At 40.6% G+C, this 25,152-nt stretch overlaps 2 protein-coding genes across 2 annotated transcripts in view; one reads left to right on the plus strand and one right to left on the minus strand.

Annotated features, from left to right (window-relative positions):
* On the plus strand, positions 1-17,798 carry LOC131884876 (elongator complex protein 3). The gene is made up of 10 exons (XM_059232770.1): positions 1-160; positions 234-475; positions 6,211-6,414; positions 6,480-6,634; positions 9,989-10,277; positions 11,305-11,522; positions 12,257-12,389; positions 14,595-14,722; positions 16,041-16,222; positions 17,496-17,798. The coding sequence occupies exons 1-10, from the start codon at positions 142-144 to the stop codon at positions 17,573-17,575; spliced, it is 1,650 nt and encodes a 549-aa protein (XP_059088753.1). The 5' UTR covers positions 1-141; the 3' UTR covers positions 17,576-17,798.
* LOC131884874 (uncharacterized) overlaps positions 17,727-25,152 on the minus strand; it is an 11,697-nt gene continuing 4,271 nt past the window's right edge. The window contains 3 exon segments of the mRNA XM_059232769.1: positions 17,727-18,700; positions 22,732-22,871; positions 23,379-23,556. Of these exon segments, the coding sequence (XP_059088752.1) occupies positions 17,842-18,700; positions 22,732-22,871; positions 23,379-23,556 (1,177 nt within the window). The 3' untranslated portion in view covers positions 17,727-17,841.

Here is a 25,152-nt window from a genome sequence, read left to right on the forward strand (position 1 = left end):
AATGATTTGTTGAGCACAGCATGTTCATGCTGTTGTTGTTGTGGGACTGAAGTCTTCTAAATAATTGCTGGGCCTAACATCTTGTTGGATTCCAACCCGAACAATAATATTGATCAGATCAAATCCAACCCTCTGTCGATCATGGGTCGAAAAGTCAAAGGTAAGTGACGTGGACCGTGTCATGGGTGACCTTAAGAACCACGAACCATTGATCCTGATTGCTTGGTTTCCAGCTTCGGGATTGAGCCGTGAAGAGTGCATGGTGCAATGCATCGGCGATATCATTCAAGAGTTGATCCAGGCCCACCATCAGGGCAAAGACGTCAATCTGAACAAGTGTAAAACGCGCTTGTCCTCGAAATACGGCCTGGATTCCTCGCCCCGATTGGTGGATATCATTGCGGCCGTGCCTTTGGAATTCAAGAACATCCTGGTGCCCAAGTTGAGAGCTAAACCCGTCAGAACGGCCAGTGGGGTAAGCCGCAAGCCCATATCATGTACCTGAACTAAGATATCGAAGTAGACTTGACATGATAGACGTTATTCTCCACCGTTTTGTTGGCGGTGCTCATTTTTGAATTTGTGGCAAAATGTTAAAAGCTTTAGATAGAGACTTTAAGGGTTATTAATATCGTGTTTGTTTTGGTTAGGTTAAGATTTTAAAAAGTAGCACTGCCAACTAATCGGTGGAGAATAACTTTTACCACTTGACATTAGTGATGTGTTTCGATCATAAATACCTGATGTTCCGGATCGAAACCCATCACTACTTGCTTGACATGGGTATTTGACGACCCACCACTAGATTATTGGCTAGACAGAACATCAGTGCAAGGGACGGTCTCGTGGGAATTGATCATGAAATCGGGTTTTTTGTACTGGGTGTGCCGAGTGTCCGGTCGTGACATCTATGATATTGTGAAAGATTTTGGGTGTTATTCTATAGATTGGTAGGGTTACGAGGTTCAGTTGGAAGCGAGTTGAATAGTTCCCCAGTCTTTAGAAAAGTGTCTGAAGATGATAGACATATTAAGAGACACTAGATAAAGAAAAGTGTAAAGCTTTGGGTTTTCATACCAGTGCGCCCTCTGGTTCAATCATGAATGAAGTGTCACCACACTTCGTACTGATGACAAGAAGTTGGTCCCAAATATTTTTTTTAGTATTTTCTGCATGTTCTTGTCACTTGCCAAGTAATGTGTCATCTTTATCAAATGAATGTTGGACTTCAATGCTTCAACATATTTGTCGTACGATTTCCTACAATGGCGAACAAATTTGTCAATGAAAATTTGGAAGCACTGGATGTGCTAAAATCATGGTAGTTCTTGACGCGATTGTGGCGGAGCCTGACTAGCTCACACAGCAGAAATCCGATCCGGTACTTTACAGGTTTCTATAGGATCTCTATATATATTTGGTGGCTTGGCTGGGTTTGGTTTTAAATCAGAAATTTTAAGGGATTTGCCACCAATGCCAAAGCATGTCAGGCAATGTATAAAAGATATCATGTTCCTGATGTTTTTTTATTTGAGTGCTAGGGGTCCTTATACTTTTTCCGATTGTCAGTGTCGTCTCCGTACCAGTTTGGTTCTTCGTCTGTTGGTAGGCTTAGCGTCTAAAAGTTTCCTTGAGAAAGGTTGGGGAGGAGATTCGAACCGGGACATCTCTCATGTTAGGAAACTGCCCTAGCCACTACACCACATCTCCTCCCCTACACCACATCGCCCTTTAAAAAGTTTGAAATTTTCTTTAAAAAGTATAATAATAGTAAGAGATCAAGAACTTGACTGCAGTGTTAGTATTGGCAGTTTTCATCAAACATGAATCTCTGATTGTTGTTAGCTTGTGTGGTGTGAAACGTGATTTCAGGTGCCACTTTACAAATTAGACCATTTCTTAAATAATGTAAGCGATTCAAGAACTACAACGATTAATGACTGTTTTGGGCCAAAAGTACAGAAAAGTATTTTACATTTTAGCTTAAATTTACCATGCTTTCATCCCCAAAAATCAAGGTGTGAAAGGTATACTTGATACTCATTTCCAAACACATTTAGTTTTTCCATAACAGACGATGAAACGACGAAGCCTGTAAGCGAGATCGAAAATTTCGGTCAAAAAAGAGTTTTACCAATCCGATTACTCCCTCGGGCCAGAAATGCCAAACAGAGGTGACCACTTTTCAAGGCTTTTATAGATGGACCAGAATAATCCCCAAAGAGCTTTCGATCACACTACAACATGATCTTAACTTGCAACAGTGACAAGTGGAAAGGCAGCTATAAGGGCAAAGTGTTTGAGAAATAAGTGCTCATAAGAGAAATGACAACTTGAATATTTTGAAGAAAAGAAAAAGCTGCGCATGTTCGTACTTTATATTTTTTGTGTTTACTTGTCTGTATCCTTTTTCAAAAGGCCTAAATGAAGACCATGTGGATTGTGGAACAAATTTACGAACGAGCAATGCCCAAAGTAGTTATTACTATCCAATGAAAAATAATGCAACAATTTGTATTTTATCAGAAAATGTTGATGTAGCCGACTCACAGACACGATATCAAGACAGTTGCCAATAGCGAGATAGAAAAAGGAAATCAAAGTACTTGTTATAACTATTTCATAGTTGAATCGTGTCGTTGATGATCAACTATTTGTTAAGATTCAAATCAAGTTGATTGTTAAGTACTAAACCTATGATCCAGAACATATCGGGCAATGAATTCAAACTCGCTATCAGAGTATTTTTTGGCCAAATCTGACCTCCTTTTATGGCTTTCAATGAATTGCATTCCGTGTATAAATTGTTAGAAAAAATGAAAGGATCGTTCATTCTCTTCATGAATGCTGTCTTGTACATTAAGATCTGCAATACATCCCATCCGTAAACTAATGGTACTTTTGGGTTGCAAGGGAAAAAACCAACCAAGTAAATGTTTGATTTCCTCGGAGACCTGTAAGTAGCCAGAAAAAAACGTGGCTCCATCCATTGCAAAGGGAAATCGTGCGTGATTGAGAGGGAGACCCAATGCCTATTTTCCTCAATTATCGTTTTTCGTCATCCTTAAGTGTACCAATTCAATCTTGTCCGCATCTGAAGCTATTGTTTTTGGTTGGTTGAAAATAGCATAAGACCCTCTGCTTTATTACCATTCTTCTACGGTTTCCCATGTTTATGGGCAATTGATCGAGTTGAAATACCAGGAACTTGTGTACTTTTCTTGTACTTTGTGCATTCAAGAATGATTGATCGGATCTAAATGTTTCGATGGATGGAATTGGAAGGTGTTGAAATTTTCAGATAAGGACCGTAGATATAATAATTGCGTTCAAGCGTTGACCACTAAACCATTTATGTTCTATAAGATTAAGGTACTCGTACCTAAAGGGCTTGTCAGAGAAAAGTCACTCCAACCAAGCCACTTGAGATTTTGCTTTGAACACATTGTGGTAGTTGGGCAGCAGGGTGTCGGGCTGATCAACTTCTCTCTTGCGTTACGCAGTTTCAACCAAAGCAGACAAACGAGCCATTAACCCACTGGCTCCCTTTTGAGAATCACGTAACTAAATGTGTTCAAAGCCGATCCCCATCGCACTCACCAGGCAGCCGCGAGGGAGCCAAAAAAAAATCTCAGAAATCTCGCGAGTGACGCTTCTCTGACTAGCCCTCTACTCGTACCCTATTCGGCTTTTGAAGTGAAAGAACAGCTATTCATTCAATTGAGGGGGGGGGGCATTCTTTGCGTGGAGTTTATAAAAGTGAGCTTCTTTTCACACGAGAGGGCATAATGAAATGGCAAACGCATTCAAGATGTTGACCAACCAATATATTGCAATCCAAACTTGAATAAGTTGCATGGAAAAAACGCCGACGTTATGAGATATGATCTTGAAAGGTTAGGTGATTCCTTTTTTTTCTTACCGCGGGGAGATGCAATAGTGTCATAGGGACGGTCGGGCACTCTTAGGCAGCTTGGACTAGCTTGAGCCATTACATGTATTTGTTCATTTTTAAGCACTACCGTGGACTTAAACATGAATGTAATTATTTTAAATCAAAAAATAAACTCTTTGGCACACTTTTCATCAAAAAAGTATATATTACTTAGCTGAAAAAAAACTGAGCGTCCCATACAATAAACGTGTTAAATCGACAAAACTGATTATCAGAGTGAGTTTGGCTTTGCCGTTGCGATACTACGAGACACAGAGGAGCTGGCAAGTAGATTTAACGACGGAAACTGAAAAAAGCAGATATTTGGCTCATAGGTGAGTAATTGATATCATTTGAATAAAATGTATGCCAAAGAGTTTATTCTTTGATTCAAAACTATGACATTCATGATGAAGACCATGGTCGTGCTAAAAAAAAAAAGGAAAAAGAACATGTAAGGGCTCAAGATAGTCCATGCTGCCTAAGAGTGCTCAAACGGCCCTGTGACAATATTGCATCTCCCCGCAGTAAGTAAAAGATGGAATCACCTAACCTATAAAGATCATTTGTCATTGAATACACAGGTTTTCATTTACAAGAACCGGTTTTCAAGGTATGATTTTCCCTCAAAACCCCTCAAAGCCAAATTTAACGCGAGAGAATGTCTATTTTCTTCCCGAGTGTCTGGAAACTTAGATTCTGGCCACTGGTGAACACAGTGCCATGAAATAAGATTTCTAATGGTGGCGCTGGGTTTCCTTTGCGTGCCGGAGAGGGAACTTTATAGCGCCGAAAACCGGTCCTTGTAAGAGAAAAACAGGTATAATCGGGTAAGGCATCCCTTGGGTATGGAGCGGAGGCAAAATGCCAACTCCCACCCTTTTTCTTAATCATTGAATGAGTTGTTGGATTTTTTTATGTCATATTTTTGTAGTTTGATGCCTTACTACGATCCTTTATTTAAGGTTTCAATTCAGCTTCGGCGCGTTAAATGCTATTTTTCGATGTTGCAACTCACTATTTGGTTTTAATCCTGTATTTGTCCGCAATCTTGACATTTTACCTTTTTTAAATGTTACTGAACAACGCTTCTTGATAAAATTAGTCTTTTCTGAGACCATATTTATCTGCTTTAGTTTGGCTCTTCTCTTTATTTATTCCTTCTTTTTTCCTCATCTTTGCTATAACTCTACATACGTTTTGTGTCTTTGAGTGGTACTTACAGTGGTACAATGGACAATAAATTCAAGTGTTACGAGTTCAACGTGGAAATGCCATTTCGATGTTTTCATAGGAAATGAAATTAACCTTTATCAATACTGCATTCGCTTGACCTTATAAAGATAACGCCACCATAATCCGACATTGTCGTGTGGTTCCAAATAGCATTGATAAGGATCAGGACTAGCTTTCTGACATTGGAAGTACAGAAGGCCAAACTTTCCCGCATGGCTCTAACTTGTCAGTTTTCTGTTGAAGGCCTCCATGTTTTGACAGTCTCTTTTCCAGCCACTCCCATTTGGTTTCCGAGGTGTTTTTCCTTGTCGCTTTGCAGGAGAAAAAATTGCCCAAGCGTTGGTAGTTCCAACATCGTTCCCGGACCTTCACCTATTATTCAACTCCTCCATTTGATCAATCACGTTTTGAGCAGTCTAAGGCTGTTTTAGAGCCTTCCATTGCAGTAAAATCTAGCTTATGCTGAATAAAGCAACCTAAAGCCAAGTAGAGCGTGAGGTCTATTTGGAAATTGAGATCATTCATGTTATCATAACTAACCTTCCATAACAAGGTCTTTTCTTTTGGAGGCACTTAGAGTTTCAATTTTTTCGTCGACTGCTGTCGAAAATGTGGTCCATGTTACATTCTGCTCTTTGGTAGACAAGTTATCGAGTTAGTATGTGGGTCAAGGCTAGGAATTACGTATTGTTAAAACCTAGATATGGCCTTTTCTGACGAATTCACTCCATCGCCCAATATTGGGTATCAGATATCAAGAAGTAAACACGAATAGCTTCCAAGAAAGCATTGCGACGATTTGAGATGGGTTAAAAAGTTTCAAGAAGCTTTCTTAAAAGTATCTAAATGTGTTCAATTTTGAAAAAAGGTCCTGCTCTGACTTGGATCTCAAGAGTGAATTACTCTCGAAAACAAGGCTGCTTTTTTTGGGATATCGCATATTAAAGTCATCCAAGCATATTTCCTTTTTCTAAGTACGGCTCCAAATCTAGCTTTAGCAAACAGAAACCTTTCTTGCTATATTTTGAATTGATTTTTAGATTGCAGTGGTAGCCGTGATGTGCAAACCTCATCGATGTCCCCACATTAGCATGACCGGAAATATTTGCGTGTATTGTCCCGGAGGTCCTGATTCGGATTTCGAATACTCGACCCAATCCTACACAGGTTATGAGCCCACTTCGATGCGGGCAATCCGAGCCCGATATAACCCGTATCTCCAGACAAAAAACCGAGTGGATCAGGTCTACTTACAATGATGGCATGAGTCTGGGCAACTGAGGGTGTCTAATTTTGAGCATCTTTTTAGTTGAAGCAATTGGGTCATAGTGTAGACAAGGTGGAATTTATTGTGATGGGTGGAACGTTCATGGCGCTGAACCAAGAGTATAAGGATTACTTTATCCGAAATCTGCACGATGCCTTGTCAGGCAACTCTTCCGATTCCGTGGAAGAAGCCGTCAGGTAAGTAGTTTCTAAGACCACACATTCTTACCCTTTACCACTGTTTTTGAAGTACTGGTATGTTTTAGGATATATTAGAAATAATTTCAGTATAAATTAGCTCGGTGTATCGCAATTGAGCGCCTAGTATTCAGAAGTGGTTTGAGGTTTCATTTACACACTCACGATGTTGATGTATTTTCTCATTAAGCCCAGATTTAACAAGTCTTTTTCTTTAGCAATCCATTGGTGCAGGACTACTTTATCATCAGGGTCCTTCTATCTAGTAGAACGAATGCAGTTGTATGTGATAGTCGTTTTCGTTAGGTTGCGTGTTTTTATGAAACATTCTTCTGATAAGTCGGGTTCGTTTTCCAAGTCCATTCCAACCAACAATCATTAAATAATATCAAATCCCAAATGTGAGAGGTCTGTACTTTGCTCTACATATTGTTCTACTTAGCATAAAGGTTTCTCAAGGTTGCTGACGAAATCAAAATTACTCATCTTCCGTGGGATCTCTGTTGTTTTTGTGGGCTAAATATGATAGAGGATTTGAAATCCATCCATCAAACGTCAAATTTTTCACAAAACCAGCTCCCTCTTCTCTTTTGGTAGCTCTTATTTCTCCCCGAAGGCCCATGTTTTGTTGAAAAGCTGAGCTCCCGTGAAATTGGATCTGTTGCGCTTGTAACCAACGAGCGATAAAACCAACATCTAATAAAGTCAAGGATACATGGTGAATTGCCAAAGTATGTATGGATAGCTAGCTTCACACAGTTGGTTGAATCTACTTTTTGCGGGATTCAGATGTAATCAAGCAAATATTCTAGTAATGTTCGAAGGAATGTGAATGTTTCTGACAAGTCATAAAGAAGAACCAATGAATTTTGGGTTCCCGTATAGAATTTTGCTCCAACGTTTCGACGGCCAGAAAGAACGAATAGCGTTCATAGAAGTTCACAAAATGGTACTCGCTCAATTACTTTCTTTGTCATTAATACTGCAGCAATTAGCAATCCAAGATAATTTTTGTTTAAAAATGGTGCGAGTCCATAGCAGATGTCCTACAGTACGTAGGTATACAAATACTCAATTGTGGTATTGTGACTGAAGCTGAAAATTCCTTGCGTTTAGTTTCCACACTTTTGAATGGCATACAATATTATTCAGAGTGCCTTTTTGAATGTGGGCGCAAGACGTTTCTCAACTTATCCGTGACCTTTAGATAGTCTTGATGTGCTTGCTCAAACGTGTAGCCTTTTCCTTTGTGTGAGGGTTACGATCTTTTCTCTGTAGGGTTGCCCCCAAAGGTGTACAAAAGGAACGAATGGCCAATCCATATATTGCAGTACCTTGCCACAAGGATTTTCACTTCGTCTATTATGCGTAGAAACCGAGTAAGAGAGCTAGCTAACTAGATTCACTTATTAGGTATAGAAAAAAGCAAGGTTTTTGATCCCTTTGCACCCAATCTCATTTACCATTAATAAGTCAATGCCACGCCAAAAGAGCTTGAACAGGTGTTAAGAGTTTGCTTTGTCCATATTCTAACTAAGAACAAACCCTTTTTGAGGCTTTCTGAAACTCCGTGACGAAATTGTGGTTTCTGAAGTATGTTTGTGGAAATGAAGGGAAGGGAAAATAAACAGCCAACGTCTTTCAATGGAGCAAAATCATAAACAATATGTTCAGCCTACCTTCACCGTGCATAGATTTAATTTGTCTTTCATTTTAATTTGCCGGCTTGTTGAAACAGGCAGTATTCTAATATTGAGCCAAGATATCAGTAAACTGACAGAACTACACACGGATAGTTCCCGCCTGTGACTGACCTGAAAGGTTGTTGTATGCATCAATATTACGATCCTCCATGACTGAATTAATAATATCTTTTTTTACCATTTGACTTTAAATACATGACTGGATTTCAATCCTTCAATGCCAGAGGTTTCGTTGTTAGCACCATATACCTTCCAACAGCCAGGTGTACACCAAAAATGTTTTTTTTTAAAATTTATAACACAACTTCCCTCGATGATTGAAAATTCAATTGGACCGCGGTGCAAGTTGGTTGTGAAGTTTGTCAGACACATGTTTTTTTACAAGATTTCAGTCCTAGAAACTAAACTAAAATGTGGTTGGATGCAAGTGCCAAGGAATTGTCATTATGGAATCTCTACGATTGCCTTCGAAAGTGTTAATTAAAGTTTAGGAATGAGACAGCCAGTTTTAGATTGAAAATTTTCAATTTGCGTGACTGTCATTCATCCTGAAGAGATTGATCACAAGATGAGAAGTAGGATTTTCTTGGAAGATCCTCGCATTAGGATTTGATCGTAATTCAAACTGGAGCGAACTCTACTAATCCAAACTCTTGGTTAACCATTTCTTGGATCGCTGTGATCTGAAGAGCCGAACTCAGCCTTGCTATATTAGGTTTTCCAGAGGAAAAGTCAATTTCCTTCGATGATTTTTTTTATCCAAGGTCTTGTCGAGTGAAGAAACCACGAAAGAGGAGAATAAAAACTTGTACAGCACTCTGCTTTTTTTTGGTCTCCTTTCCAGAAACCCAAAGCTTCTGGCTTTTACTTCCCCTTCTCCTTCGAAGTTTCGTTGTCATCATGAGGATATTTTAACAATATTGTTTTAGTATTTCACATCTGATGGGAGGGGAAATGATTATATTATCGATATCTTCCTTCTTCTTTATGGATCATCACTCCTCGGAAGAGAGGAGTGAATTCAAATGTTTTCCTTCCTCGCAGTACAATTTGATAAAGCTCTAACATCATCCCTTCAACCCATTATGAACTTGAAACCTTAGGTTGGGCTCAGATCCCCGGAGTCGACCTCAAATTTCTTCTCCATTTGGGATAAGGATGAGACGAAGGTTGGCAAGATAGAAGAAGCCAGCTCTTTCCTGAAATAAGATTGCTCGGGTACATTTAGCATCAGACACTTCTCGAGGTCGTGGTGTTTCATTTCTGTTCTTTTTTCCCGCCTCGAGTTTGCATTTCATTTGTCTGAATTTATGCATAAACATATGATAGACATTGTTGGCAGGGATGGCACATAGACTGGAAAACGAGGAAAATTGTTTCGCGAGAAAGTGGACATTTCGACGTGCTGTAATGGATGTTCCAAAGAGATGGAAGAGTGCACTTTAACCGCTGGTTACATGGTTGACGGCACCCACCGTCACTAGTTTGATATTTCGCCAGGCAACAGTGCACCTTCTTTGGAAGTTGTTTCCAAACATTATCCCCAAGAATTCATCAAAGAGGCTTATTAACTCGCACAAGTTTCATGCCCAACATTTTACTCTTGAATATGTTCACTCAAGTAGTTCATACCCACATAACTTTTGTTTAGATACTCCGAGAAGAGTCCGACGAAATGTATTGGGATCACGATTGAGACCCGACCAGACTATTGCCTGAAGAAGCACTTGAGCGAGATGCTATCGTATGGGTGTACTCGTCTGGAAATTGGTGTCCAATCGGTTTATGAGGACGTGGCTCGAGATACGAACCGAGGACACACGGTCCGAGCTGTTTGCGAGAGTTTCCAACAAGCCAAAGATGCGGGTTTCAAGGTGGTCTCCCACATGATGCCAGATTTGCCCAATGTTGATTTTGAGCGAGATGTGGAACAATTCATCGTAAGTATTGGATATCCAACCCATAAGGAGCCGAACTTTGAGATCTTTGTCCTTGCATTATCGACTTTGATATTTGGAACGAACGAACCTTCAGCGTTTCTTAGTGGAACAAATGAGAGAGTGAGACAAATATTTTTAAGCATTGTACATGCCATTGATCACGAGAAAGAAACAGAGCCAGAGACCACGCTTTTTGTGCAATGTCGTAAAATCTTCGATATCCTTTCTGCTCGGTTCAACTCCACTTGAAATCGTAAATCATGTCCCAAAATCACTTTGCCTCTTTCTCATCCTGAATTTAGAATTTCTAAGTAGTCCTACTTGAAGCTCAACATTCGATGGTATTTTATGGCTTTTAAATACGCCCTTGGTATCGTTTTTTTGTCATATGAGATGAATCAATTCATCTTGAAACCTTAATTGATCTTGGTGATGCATAAAACATGCACGACCGTGAGGAAAGAATAGAAAGGGATCTTTGTGAACAATTGCGCAAAAAACGATCTGAACCAATGCACTCTCTCTGATGATGAATGACTAGGAACTTTTGTGTTCCATCCAATGTTCCGTCTGGTGTAGGTACCAATGGAAAAATTATTGGTCCATTCGTTACGAGGATCGTGTATGATAATGGAGGCAGCAAGCGTGTCGTGTCTTTGGAGCACTAAAAAGAATTGCGTTGATCCTGTTTTCCCCCTTAAAGTACGAGAAATAGTGCGCACATTTTCCAAATGCTATATGACCTTCAGTTTGGTGCCAATCTCTAAAGAATCCGAACAGACTTGTGATGAATGGATGCGGATTTGGTTCCATCTTTTCTCCCTATTCCCGTCCACCAGCTTCTTCTCTAGATGGGGCAATTTCTGGTTGAAGGCGATGGTTGGGCTGAAAAGGAAGCGAGATTGAAAAACCATGCAAAATGGTTCCCCAAGCCACCATGGCTACGACTAAACTAAAAGCATTCCTGTGTATCTCTCTTGTTAAATTTCCTAGAGTTAATGGTCTCGTCTTCTTTGGGGTCTCTTAGGAGTTTTTCGAAAATCCCGCCTTCAGGGCCGACGGCTTAAAGATCTACCCAACCTTGGTGATCCGTGGAACTGGGCTCTACGAGCTCTGGAAGACGGGTCGTTACAAATCCTATCCTCCGGATGTTTTGGTTGATTTGGTGGCCAGAATTTTGGCATTGGTTCCGCCTTGGACCCGAGTCTATCGAGTTCAAAGGGATATCCCTATGCCCTTAGTGAGGTAAGTTTCACACGGTTATTTAATTGATAAATGATGATGCCGCTCGGTATGTATTCGTGCGTACGATTGAAGGAGCCAAAACTGCTTTCGAGGAGCATGTTCGCGTGTTTGATGAGATTTTCAGGAAGGAGTTTGTTCACATTTTCACTAATCAGGTATATGAACGCGGCCAAAACCGTTCTTACTTTTGCTCAAAGCAGAGCTTAAAAAAATGTGAATGTACGATCAAACATAGCCAAGCTCGTTGCCAACACATACATGAAAGAACTTGCGAGAAAACTTGGTAAAATAGGAGTTCGTTTAGTCACCCCCTTCTTACTGAAAATGTGAGCATCTTCCAAGAAGCGATAACAATGGTACAGATACTGCTACTTTCGAATCTCTCAGGAAGATGGTCCCAACCCTCTATCAAAGGTACTTTCAAAGGTATCATTTGTATTGTGTCCCATTGAGCCAGGGGCTTCGTTTGGTGAAAGGCCTAACCTCATGTAAAGCATGAAAGCAGATGTATCGTGATACGTGAGGATGATACAAATATCAAAGAGGCTCTCAAACCAGGTTTTTCATTCAAGTCACTTGTTTTCCTACTCCTCCTTCACCAGCAAAAAATATTGTACTGGAGTGTTGAACTGCGAACGAACGTTCACATCAAGAGCTTGATTGAAATCAAGCCCACCCGGAAATCCCAAGCATTAAATTGTTTCCAAGTGAGAACACTTTTTGTCACCTTTCAGCTCTGGAGTGGAACATGGTAATCTCCGGGAACTTGCTCTAGCCAGAATGAAGGACCTCGGCACGGTTTGTCGAGATGTCCGGACTCGCGAAGTCGGCATCCAAGAGATTCACAACAAAGTTCGTCCGAACGAAGTAAGCATAATTGTACAGTACAAGAAAGGTCTTGGTCTTCCCAAAGTACCTCCCAAACCCAAACAGAAACCTCAAATTAATGTAATATAAATGTTTTTTTACTACAAATATTATATTATACCATGGCTCATAAGGCTGGGCTTTGCCGTGATGGCCATTAGTAAGCCTGGCTTTGAGGCACTTAGTCCATCCACTCTGAGCATTTTTTCCTTCTCTACTTTCTGTTAATATGAAAGGCTGCCAAAGGCGGCGAGAAGAAGCTGGTAAATGTGCCATTACGTGTTCCAGTTTTGATGGAACACGACCTGAATGAATAGTAAAACACCACTTCCTTCGCTCCCAGCCACGAATTCGAACCCATATGAAAGAGAAAGAGAGAGAAAGGCCGTTTTTTCGGTGCGTGGAAATTGGTCATCCAGGAGAAAAAGTTGGATTTGGTGCCTTTGGGCACTTTGTTAACTTTTTGGGATGACTTTATTTTTGATTGGGAACTCGTCATGTTCTGAGTTGGTCACTTAAGAAACTGCAGTGTAATTTCTTCAGACATCTTGACCAGTCGAGTTGAAACGACCTTAAGGCACGAGGTTATTTATTAGTAATACTCTGATACGTAATAGACCAATAATTCCTGTTGTTTCATATAGTTTTTTCCTCTCAACACAGAATTGCCCAGTTGATCTCAGTGTCCTCATTCCCCAAAGGACATAAGTCATCCCGGAAACGCAAAGGAAATGAGGCTCTTTTTACTCTCAAAACGAGGAATATGAAGAGAGAAAAGGAACTATACTAGAGAGGGCAAAACCTTTCTTGGAAATCAGGCTGTTGTATTGCAAAGGAAGGGAAAAAAATCCCACCATATTAATCTTGCTCCCTAAGTTGCAATTGCGAGTCTTGAAAAGAAAAAAAGCAAGACTTCCAGTTTTCAAAGGCTTTGGAGGGAGTTATGGAACTACGTACTCTGTTAATCTGGCCAAAGTTCGGAATAATCTGTTCCCGACATGGAAATCGTAAGAAGTAAACAAGAGCCGTTTGACTAAAAACGACCAAGCAGGATACGGCATGTTTTCCAGGAATAGAACTGTTCAGCCTGCGTTTCGAGATGAGTAAGGTACTTGCTCATAATCTATTGACTATTGCACTGTTATGATACCATTTAGGACGTTGATGCATGCATCTTCAGAACCAAAAATTAAACGCGATGCCCGTTGTTTGTTGCTGTAGAATTTCGGAGAGGAGCATCGATCGCCCTTTATGTGATGTGTACTGGTTTGCCTCGCACGATTTGGCTACGATGAGAAATTACAATGGGTCAATGAATCATTAATGATCAAAGAAAACCAGGTTGAGCTTGATCGATTAAGACCTCTTGATCTCGGTCATCTATTATGAATGATGTCAAAAATGATTTATAGGCCTTTGGAATCTCGAAAGTACGTTCAAATTTATGAAGCTGGCTACATTTTCAACTAATCGCTAATTTTGTAATGTTCGTACGGGGATATTCAAATCTTGTTCATGTCATGGTCCGTTTTTTTTATTGTTATAAATAATCGGAGGTAGCAAATTCGTGTGAAATTTGCAAATGTTGGCCAGATTACTTCTTTTTTTTAATGCCGTATTAATTTGACACATCAGTTGAACGATTGCAAATAATGAAGAAACAATTTTGTTTTGAGATAAGAATGTAAATTTGCCCCTAGCAAAAGAAATCCTTACCCATATTCGAGGGATTAAAAAAAAAAGGTCGTATTTACCCTTTCGAAGTTGCTAAATCGAATGCCCGTTTCATATTTAAAACTGTCCTCAATATCAATAGTTGGGTTGCAAACAAACATTTACTCATGCTACGCATTTTTTTGACTCGTCAGTGCCCGAGCTTTTTGCACTAGTCCTCTGTCAACTGATACTTTTTCCTCCTCTTGAAGCCTTCCGCTATAACTTAAAAATGATAATTTAGAAATGGGTTAATTTATTGATCAAATATGACTGAATAGATTCTGCTCGTCGACATATAAACCTCGGGAAACGTGTCTTTCATGACATGGTTGTTTTGATCATTTAATATTTAACAACGAAATAGAACTTCCAGAGTAAACAACTAAAGTAATACTCGGGAGACCCGATGGCACTTCCTCTGTACTTCCTTTCTTCTGTGTAAGAGTCAAGATGTCATTCCAATTTTGGGTCACCTTCTCACTCTTTCAGGTTGAGTTAATACGACGCGACTATTACGCTAATGAAGGCTGGGAAACGTTCCTCTCTTACGAGGACCCCACACAGGATATTTTAGTGGGCCTCTTGAGGTTACGAAAGCCGTCTGAAGATGTGTTCAGGTGAGCTTATAATGGGCTTGGAAGAGGGGCTGCCAAGGACTTCGAATCAACAATGGACGAGATGCCAATCGAAAACCAATGATAGGCATTGATTCGTTTACCTCTTATCACCGTTGATGTACGAATGACTCGGTCTAATTGTCAGCTTACTTTTATTTTTTGTGTGGTTGTTCAACATACTCTTCTGCTAAATTATAGATGACATACTGTGTGTAGGTAATGGTTTGCTTGCCCGTCCAAGAATTCGTGATGTCTCTGAGTGGATCCATTAGTGGAGCTACTCTTATAGATTGAAAGGATGTGGAGGGGATTGACCAATTTGGTCGAAGTTACTTTATTTCATCTCATCATGAATTGGCTGGATGGATGAACCTGTTCTACAGGAACCTTTAATGCTCGGATCTTGATCGCATTCAACCATCAACCATTGGGGCTTAGGGGCTCACCCGCTCAACATACGATTTTCGGAGATAACCTTATGCAATTTCATAAATCTCTTTGAAGTTCTGAATTCGGGGTTAAAACAATGTGTATGTACAACCGTACCTCAAAGCTCCAACAGAATGCTTGGCTACGAGAATCTCTTGCCTATGGTTGCCTATCTATTCGAGGGCGTGCGCTATTGCTGCACCCGTGGATGTTCATTACTTGAGATGAGATTCTAATGGATCAATCTAGAGCGATTTTCCACGTGGAATCGAGAGTGATAAATGCATTCGCAGAGCAGAACCACATGCGTCCGGCATATGAAAAACAATCTTCTCGAAACCTATTGGGGAAACACCATTAGTGATTCTAAACACCAGTTTGTGTTCCATTCTGATGGTTGGAACTTGATGGTAGAGCTGGAAATATCTCGAGTATAAATAGTTTTTTCCCATTAATATTGGTTTCTAAGTCCCCGTAATCTCATAGTATACTGAATGTCTTTTTGAGAAATCAAATGAGATGTTTAGAATAAGATTTATCTTTTCTTGAGAGTTCTTTTTCCATTTGGAATTGCCTTATAATGAATGTACTGTTACACATGTCGATATTATCATCTTTTTTATACGTTCGCCCCGAATTGTTCCACTTGTCCACCAGTAACGAAAATAGCATCCAAAAAATGAATGACCGTGACGACAAAGTCCTTGGTGATACCATTGTATTGTGGTCAACAAAGGCCCTCTGTATTTAGTCCTTCTCAGATCCTTCATCTTCCTAGGAGCTGACTACTCATGATCAGTGCCAATTCTCCCCACTTTGTTCCCGTCCACTTTAGTTGATCGATTTTTTTACCTCTCAGTCTCATCTGCTCATCTCTTTTCTTCCTCAGGTCGGAATTGAAAGGCGGCGTTTCAATCGTTCGAGAGCTTCACGTCTACGGAAGTGTTGTGCCCGTGTCTGCTCGTGATCCCGGCAAGTTCCAACATCAGGGATTTGGAATGCTCCTCATGGAGGAAGCGGAGCGGATCGCCCGGGACGAGCATGGATCCCACAAGCTATCTGTCATCTCAGGTGAGTAATGGTCATCCCAAGATGGAATCCGACACTTCAAAAATTGGGAACTCGACATTAGAAACTCCTTCGGAAGAGATTGATTCGCGAAAAGATGTGGAACACCTTGATAGAATTTTTTTAGGAGGCGAGAGAGAGGCTGCAAATTTGGGTTACAAGATGAGTGATGGGAAGGACAGGCGGAGATCAATTCTGGATTGCGTTGTCTTGTCATCTTATCTAGTTCGGGGTCCTTGATGCCTTTGTTCCAGTCGTATCCCATAGAGAACCCGAAAGAAAGACGTGGTGGACCTTATCCCCTCCTATATCGTGCCCATTCACCCACCCACTCTTGCCTCCTGTGGCGTTGGTAGTGGTGGTAGCTAAGGGGCACCTTGGCATTTTTATGACCTCTGAGGCATGTCCGGAGCTCATAAATTTGAAGCTGCCCAACAACTCAGCGAGCCTCTCTTTTGTGTAATCTCCGCAACTCTGGGAACATTAGTTGTGCAATTATATGTTCGTAAACAACGCTTACATTGTCTTTGGTCAGTCTCTGAGGCTCTCGTTTAATCCTTCAAATTTACTCCTAGTCACAATCATAAAGTTTTTTTTTGCACGCGATTAGCACTTCATGAATCACGTGCCAATCTTGACAATTGATTTAAGAAGAACAAAGTTCGTATCGCTGAGGGATTCCATCCATATGGAATTGTTGGTGCCATTGGTGACAAATTGTTGTACTCCGACCCCAAATTGCAGACCAACCTCTCTCGAACAATTTTCCAATTTCTGTCGTTGTTGTTACTGTTGTAGTTTCTGCATTACACCAATTTTCAGAAGGTTCCCAAGGAAAGTTTTCGCTTTCCTCTAACATCAGTCACAATTCACTGAATGTCAGAAGTTCAGCAGAAAGTTGGCGGGCAAGTTCGCATTTCGGGTTCTTAGGATGTTTGTTTTGATTGTAGGCCTTTTCTTTGGATCACGAACAATAGGGATCAAATGGCTATGTCAGCACTGCCGGTGTGTATGTATGGCGACAAGTAAAAGGTCGCTACTCATGACGTCATGATCTCGCCTTTTTTGGACAGATAAAAAACAACAATGTTCCATGAGCATGGATTCCGATATCCCTCATGGTCTGATACTGCATGTACCGAGTAAAGTCGGTCGCAAACATAACGCAGATTGGCCTCAATTTGTAATGTCAAGAAGAGTTACGCCAGTTCTAGTATGTAGCGCTTATCAGTAACCTTGACAGTGGGTTTTGATGTTTTGGAATTTTTTTTTTCAGGTGTGGGAACAAGGAACTATTATCGAAAGCTGGGGTATGAACTGGATGGTCCGTACATGTCAAAAGAGATTTTGCTCTAAGACCACCGGGTTCTCATCCATCAAAAATACCATCTGTCTCTCAAGGGTGCTGTCAGAAAGATCACAAATTACATCCTCTGGTGGACCCTTCAGAAGCGTAGGAATTTGAAGACGGTCCTTCAAGCGTGTGGACCAATTATGTGCGAAGATGTATCGAAATATTTGGTGTTATATTTTTATCTCTCATTAACGATAAAGGGCAAAGGATATCGGTGATTGTAAATCTGTGTTACAAGTACTTTGAAACTACTTCCTTACGACTAATTCTAGTCCACACTTTGACACTTGGACATTTGAGCCAGTTTGATGTTCGCCCAAGGCGTCTTTACCAAAGGCGATTTGTTGGTCCGATTGGGCAAACTGTCCGCACTCACGGAGAGGGACTGCTTTAAGGGTGCAAACACACGCCTCAAAGTGGGCGAGGACCACAAACTAGCCGAGCCAGACCCACCTCCAGCTCCCGCTCCCGCGCCACCTCCTGAGCTCACATTCTCATGAGAAGTGACGGGTGTGTTCAAAGAGGGTGGAGGCCGAATGTCGGTCCAACTGGAGGCCGCTTGAGGTTGGGGTGGATGTGGATGGGGTCGATCGCCCATGGTCTTTTGTCGGACCACTCGACGACACAAGGGCGATCGTAATGGGCGGGGTGAAGGAGAGCGGGACATAGTGGGTCCTCCGGGGGCAGGTGGAACCAATGAATTAATGGGCAGAGTCAGGATGTTTGCCGATCGAGGCCGGCCTCGCTGTTGCTCGGGAGGAATGACACTCCCACTATCCAATGAATACTGATGCTTGGGAGGAGACCGACCGAGTTGATGAATCCTCTTTTGGGGTGGAAGTAGTTCCCGAGAATTGATGAAGATCTCGTCGTTGAGGCTCGACGTCCTCAAGTCCTTGCCCTGGCTACTGCTACTGTTGTTGTTGTTGTTGTTGTGTTCACTGGAAGATGAGGAGTCCACGCTGTGGTTGCTATCCATGGAACCCGCGGATCCCTTTTTGACGAATTGCTCCTGATCGTGTTGATTATTAATCCTCTGGGTGGGATGACGTCGCTTCTCTTCGTTCATTTTCAAGACGATCAACTCCAAATGACGGATTTTTTCCTTCAAATTCCCGATCTCGTCCCTGAAAAAAAAAGATAAATGGATGAATAAAAGTGGACCTGGGAAAGGAAAATGGATTAAAAAACTTTAGCAATTTGTCCCCGTGAGTTGCATGTGGGATAATTTTCAGCATCGTTTCACATAGAACTGACGTTTCTGTGCTTGACTCTTAAGAAACCTAATTCGGCTCAATACTCTCTAATGTTCTCATTGTGCATTCTGGTATCAACTAGACGAGAAGCAATCAAAACCCTATCAGAGCCAACACCATCCAGACCAATCGATGAGGTTTCCCATTCCACTCGAAGGAATTGACTAAAATGAGGTGAGGAAACAGGACGGAAGACGACCGACCCATCTTTCTCGGGAGGTTCTGCACAAAAGAAAACCCAAGGTGTGAAACCTCTCAAAGTTACCGAGAGACGTGTTCAATCGTGACTTTGATTCATCGTCTCGATTACTGATATTGATCACTAATAATCGAATGCAATTGAAGTACTTTGATCATACAATGTACACCACCTTGGGTGTTAAGCTAATTTTCGATATCTGAATGAGCTTGGACGACGACCTAGCCAAACACGAGCCGTCCCTGAAGCTAGTTGAACTGGATCTTGAACCCCTGACGTGAGGCCAATCATTCTCAAAATGGTTAAGTGTGTGACACTTAAGCCCAGTTTTTTAAAGCGCAGGAGTGAATCTTGGATCGAGGAAAGGCCGTACTGTACTACATAAATTGGATCTTTTCTCAATTTAGGATTCACTCCTTGGCTTAAAAAACTGGTTTCTATTTACTCTTAATATGGAACTTTTCAGTTTTTGGCATATGCTTGAAAGCTATTATCCGAAATCATTGATATTCATATCAATCGGTTTCTGAAAAGGAAGATTTTTGGAAATCTTCAAAGCGAAAAAAAAATACTTTCAAAGATGAACCGCCCACTTCAAATTTGAAACTCATGTTCACAGAAGTGGAATACTTGACCGAAGAGATCAAAGGCAGCAATCAGAAGGCCAGCATCGCAAGACATGCAGACACAAATTGCGATCGTTTCATGCAAAATTGCAAATCCATGTTATAGCAGCACACTTTGTCCCTTGTCCAGTACGCACTTTAGATGACCAACGCACAATTTATTCAGCAAAATTGTGCTGTGGTCACCAAAAGTGCGTACCGAATATCGGGCAAAATGCTTCTTAATAAAGGCCCCAGGCAGCGAATAAAGGCCAAAAGTGCGAAAAATGGAGATCCAAGAAGCAAAAGTCGATTACTCAGGCTAATGCAGTAACTCCAAATGAGAGGGCCTACAAAACTTTTCCAAGACACGGTTGGCACCGTCTGCAGAAGGAGCCTTTAGAATGCGATTTTCGCGATCTGATTGTTTTACTACGTAGATGAAGAGGGCTGTCTGGAAGTTCAAATTTCAAGGCGACTGTCATGAATTATGCACCTGTCTGTGAATCTGTTTGTTGAGAAGCCTTGGCCTTGGCGCCATTTATAATTTACTAGCTCACCTCCTTTGTCTTTGTTGCTTAGTTGCACAGCATGCACTACTGTACTGTACGACAAACAAAAGGCACTGTTCGATGAAATTACACAGATCCGGAATGTACATCAAACCGGGTTCAATCCGGCATGATTTGCTTTGAGTCGTTTTGTTTGAAAGGTCTGAATCGTCTCTTGGGAGTGAAAGAATAGCATGATGTCCGACTTTGAAAGTTAATTAACAAGTCATGAGATATTGTTTTTTCGGTTATTCATCACGAGTCAAAGGAAATCGAATAGCGTGAAAGAATAGGGCACCGATTTGTTCCGACATGTATGATTGATACCATGTTTGTTCCGAGGAAGGAACTAAACGAGAATACTGATACTGCGCATAATATGAAAACATATTTGTTAGAACTTTTATCGGGAATTTGTGCATATTGCATTCCGTGATAATTCATCCATGATATTCAAAGTCGATCAAATGTTAACAAAAAGTTTGCTCGAATGAATGGAAAATTGTCGGAATCATTTGGCAATTACGAATCATGAAGAAACATGCTAAAATGGACTTGGGGTTTAGCTTTGGCTTTTCCTCTCAGCTATTGTACAGTATATACCCCCTAAGGCGTACCATTCAATCACTTATACAATTGCTTGGTATTGTCAAACTACTAAATTATGCTAATCGAATCTACGTCTCCACGAAAATGGCCTCGAGGAAATGTTGAGTTTACGTTGATAGAAGGAGAAACGGCCTCTTTCCTAGGAAAAAATACCATCAATATGTTTTTTTGGCTTAGCACGTACATATTTCCTAAAAGCTTGCAATTACATCGCCAGTTTGTTCAAAATAACTTGCTGTTTTTCATTTGCATTTTAAGGCACAGGGTGTCGGCCGTTGGAACCTTTAATTGGGCACTAACTGGGACAATACTTATATCCTTTCAAGTAGAGTGGTCCTTATCTTCTGACTGATTGCTCGGGAAAAATATTGATATTTTACTGAAACTCTGAGGCCTTTGGCCAAAAGCGGAAAGGTTATGCTAAAGCCAGTATGTGGAGAATTGAGTCCTGGACCTTAATTGATGATGACATTAAAAGTGATATACAAGAGCCTCCCCCAGACAATTGCATTAGGAGATGCAAATATACTAGTAAATAGTCATGTTTGAAGAATTGAAAACTTGATCCAGAGCGAATCATTCACTAAAAAACTCTTGAATGAAAAGGGTTTTGCATCTGCGCATTTTTCAGTCCCACGGATGCTTCCAAAATGCCCAAGTTCCTCGCAATCTAATACTCTTTAACAAGTTGATAAACTAGTGAACAGGGTATCAACACAATAACGTCGGATAAAATGGAGAAAAAACATGTTTGGAAACAAAGCTCAGTCTCTCTATACGATTCCATGCCTAGTCATTAATTAAAACCAACCAATGTTTTTTTTCGCTTTTTCCATACCGTATTTGTGGTGCGCTCTTTTGCATTTGGTAAATTTTCTGGACCAAACATCATGTTTGCTTTCATTTTTTATCTAAATATCTCAATTGTTACAAGTTTTGAAAGTGTGTGGAATTTAGTTCTGTTTGGCTTTCACCCTGTCATATGAACTTAGCCAAAATCACATTGAGCGCTTTTTACATAGAGGGCCAAAAACCTCTTACCTCTTGCCTTGAAATTTTCAGCCAAGCTTACAAACGGTGATACTGAAAATGTTAATGTCCTAAGAGGAAACTGCCCCAAACTAGCAAAATGTGAAAAATAGATGTTCTTTATGTTTCGTGCCTCCGGACTGCATTGCTCATATTATTCTCCCTTTAATTCCTAACTTTGCTAAAATGACCTAAATAACAAAAACCAATTATTTGGTGTAGGAAAAAGCCAATGCCAGATTCAAGTAAAAGCCAGATATTTGGTTACTTGGTTCGAAAACGCTAGCTTATGCTTAACTCATCATGATAACGTCCGTTCAGCTTTCAAGCAAAAACCGCAGCATAAACTTGCCTTTTTGTTTTTCAAAAGGTTAACTTGAACTGAAAATCGTTTGCTCTCTTTTCTAATGTTTTTCTATTTCTTTTGACTCTGGAAAGTTGATGCAGTGCTTTACCACTTGTGCTTTTGCTATATTCTGCAGTAAATTCAGTCAAAATTTCGTACTGACGCAAGCATTTATTGCTCAAATTACCTACAAAGGGTTTTAATTAATGGCCATTAGGCACACCTAAAGTAGGAAATAAGTCCTCTTTTGTTTCTTCAATTGAATAACGGTCTATTTGAAGAAGTAAGAGTGCCTTTTTTGATAATCATTTGCATTCCAAGCTGTATTTCAATTACACTTATGAAAAGCCCAAACACATGCCGAACATCGTCGAACCGAAGAATTCCACAACCACCAATAACCAAAATACACACTTCAAGTAATAGCTTCTTTTTTATTCCTTTCTCTAGATTTAACGTCTATCGTGATTTCGGCCCAACATCTGCCAATTTATTCAAGACTACTGAAATTCACCAAAGCTCAATAATAATCAGACTTGTCAGTGAGTCTTCAAAAGCCTTACCTCATTTGTACATTGTGCTGTCGAACAATGTCGTCATATTGATGTACAGTGGCTTGAAAGAGCTGATGACTGTACTCCCATTGAATACGCACCCGGATGTAGGCGTTATCCTCGAGGAACTCGCTAATCCCTTCCTTAACCTGAAATTAATAGAACACTTTGGGGGCTTCATTGTACAGATCAGGTCCGCCATAGACGGCAAATCCTGAAAGCTGACCCATAAGGAAAATGGAAGAATGCTTTGTGGAACCGAAGAAGCCTTGAAATGCCACGTTTGGTGGTCAGTGGCGAGAAATTCCACCACTTGATCGACACATCAACCACTTGAATGCAGGGGGAGAATCGAACACAAAGGAAGGTCGCCTAGAGGCAAAGTTATGAAGACATCTCTTTTCAGTTGAGTACAAGCGGCGGCTTTGATGAAGAAAACAGTTTGTTTGGCTCAAGAATATTCCACTTACTTTACATTTCAGGGTTGGTGGGCTTTCAATGTCAAATATACGTAGAGGAGGGCTTCATTCAGCCTTATTGATTAACTGGTATTGGATCTTTTGATAGCTTGGTTTGGGATTTGGTATGGCTGGTTTGGGTCTTTTGTATTTCGACAGAAATCATTGGGTTCCCCAATTCGGCATAAAAGCTCTCACCTCTTTGGTTGGAATAGTGGTCTCCATCATCACCCCCTGGTCGGATTCATCGTGGAAGTAATATCGAGAGAACACATTTCCAGACTGGAAATCCACCAACTCAATCTGTTCCTTCTCATCTCGATGACCTCGCCATCGTTTGGAATGACGGACCAAAAACGATCGCCATTGGACCAATCTAGAGAAGAATAGAGGCCAAAACTGCTCAATTGGATTTTCAGGTTGATCCGAGACTAATGAATGACTCCAATTATGATAGGCTCAGTCTGGTCTCCGACTGGCGGAAGATCATCAAGTTTTTTGAGACTCCGCCCAAGCATGATTCCACGGGGACTTTCATGCTAGCATTTAATGGCATGCTTCAATAAAGGTCACCAAGATCGGTCCATTCAGGGGGATGCTACTGTGCCTAGTAGTATAGTACTCAATGTTCACGCAATCATTATCGTCATCATTATCCCATTCGGGAACGTCTTTCAAACGTTGGACGTTTGTGTCCGAAAATTGGACCATCATGGATTTGGATCAAATAAGCTGTTTCTCATCACCGTTATTGTATGTTCTTCACCATGGAATGCTGAGGGTCGTTTTGTCCTAAGGCGCATTAAAATAGATGGTTCCGTGTCTGGAACAAGTGGTGGGAGTGGCATTTAACAAAGTGATGAACAACTCCCCTTTGTGTTTGGTACTCTTGCCTAGTTAAAGTTTTGTGTCGACAAACAAAAAGGCCAAAACCAGGCTGATATGTCCCCCTGAAGAGGTCTCTTCTCTTGCTCTTTCGTCTTTTATTCTATTTGACTGAGGAGTTCTTGAGCACTGATTCAATTATAAAGCCTTGGGCCCCGGCCATTTTGGACTTGTCGGGAAAGATAGAAAAGTTGGAATGAGGGCTCGTCTTTTTAAAACTTTAAGCAGACAAAGATCGGTAACTTTTAACCTAGGCCCATATTTTCGGGAATGTACAGTGGGCGGACATTGGCGGTGTCAATTATTAACTTCGTTCCTTTCAAAATTAACGACCAAAGGCCCTTGAAATAAAAAGTCAAAAAAAGAAAAATGGTTCAAATGTGATGTTATGTGCAGTGAAGGAAAATCATTGAGAATCAAGTTTAGCGCCCTAATTTTGGGCTCTGTAAACGTACCTTGTAAATGAAAAGCAAAGACAAATATAACAACCAAGGCAAACCTAGAGGTAACTATGCTCTCCAGAATTGGAAAATTGAGTTGCATAATTCGGCTTGTTGATGACATCAGGTTGCATTATGGGCTTGCCATATCATTACAATTGTTTCATTTCGTGGGCTTTGGTTAAGTAATCGCTTATCTTCCATTCATTGCTTAATTCTTAAGTAACGGTATCAAGCCGTTATGAGATATACTTAACCACTCAACATACTAATCAAGTAGAGCACTTCCCCATGCACGATAATCCTAGCTAATCAATATATTTCCAAACTTATGCATTGAACCGATGTGAACTATCGTTTGGTTTTACCTATTACGTCTGGCATTTTTTCGACCCCCTCTTTCTAATCTCTCTTTCTTTAAGGAATCTTCAAATCTGCCCCTGTTTTTTACCTCACATTGTTGATACAAATCTTCAATAGCTTGACGATTTTTGAATAATGTGACTTGAAGTATTAAAAAACCATTGTGCGTTTACTTTTAGTTATTGTGGTCTACTGATATTGAAAATAAAATCCTTCTCTTCTGATTTCCCTTTGAAGAAAAAAAACCTATATGCTAGCCAACTTTGCCAAAGGTCATCGGCAAA

Source organism: Tigriopus californicus, chromosome 8 (genome assembly GCF_007210705.1).
Source record: "Tigriopus californicus strain San Diego chromosome 8, Tcal_SD_v2.1, whole genome shotgun sequence".
Classification (NCBI taxonomy): Eukaryota; Metazoa; Arthropoda; class Copepoda; order Harpacticoida; family Harpacticidae; genus Tigriopus; species Tigriopus californicus.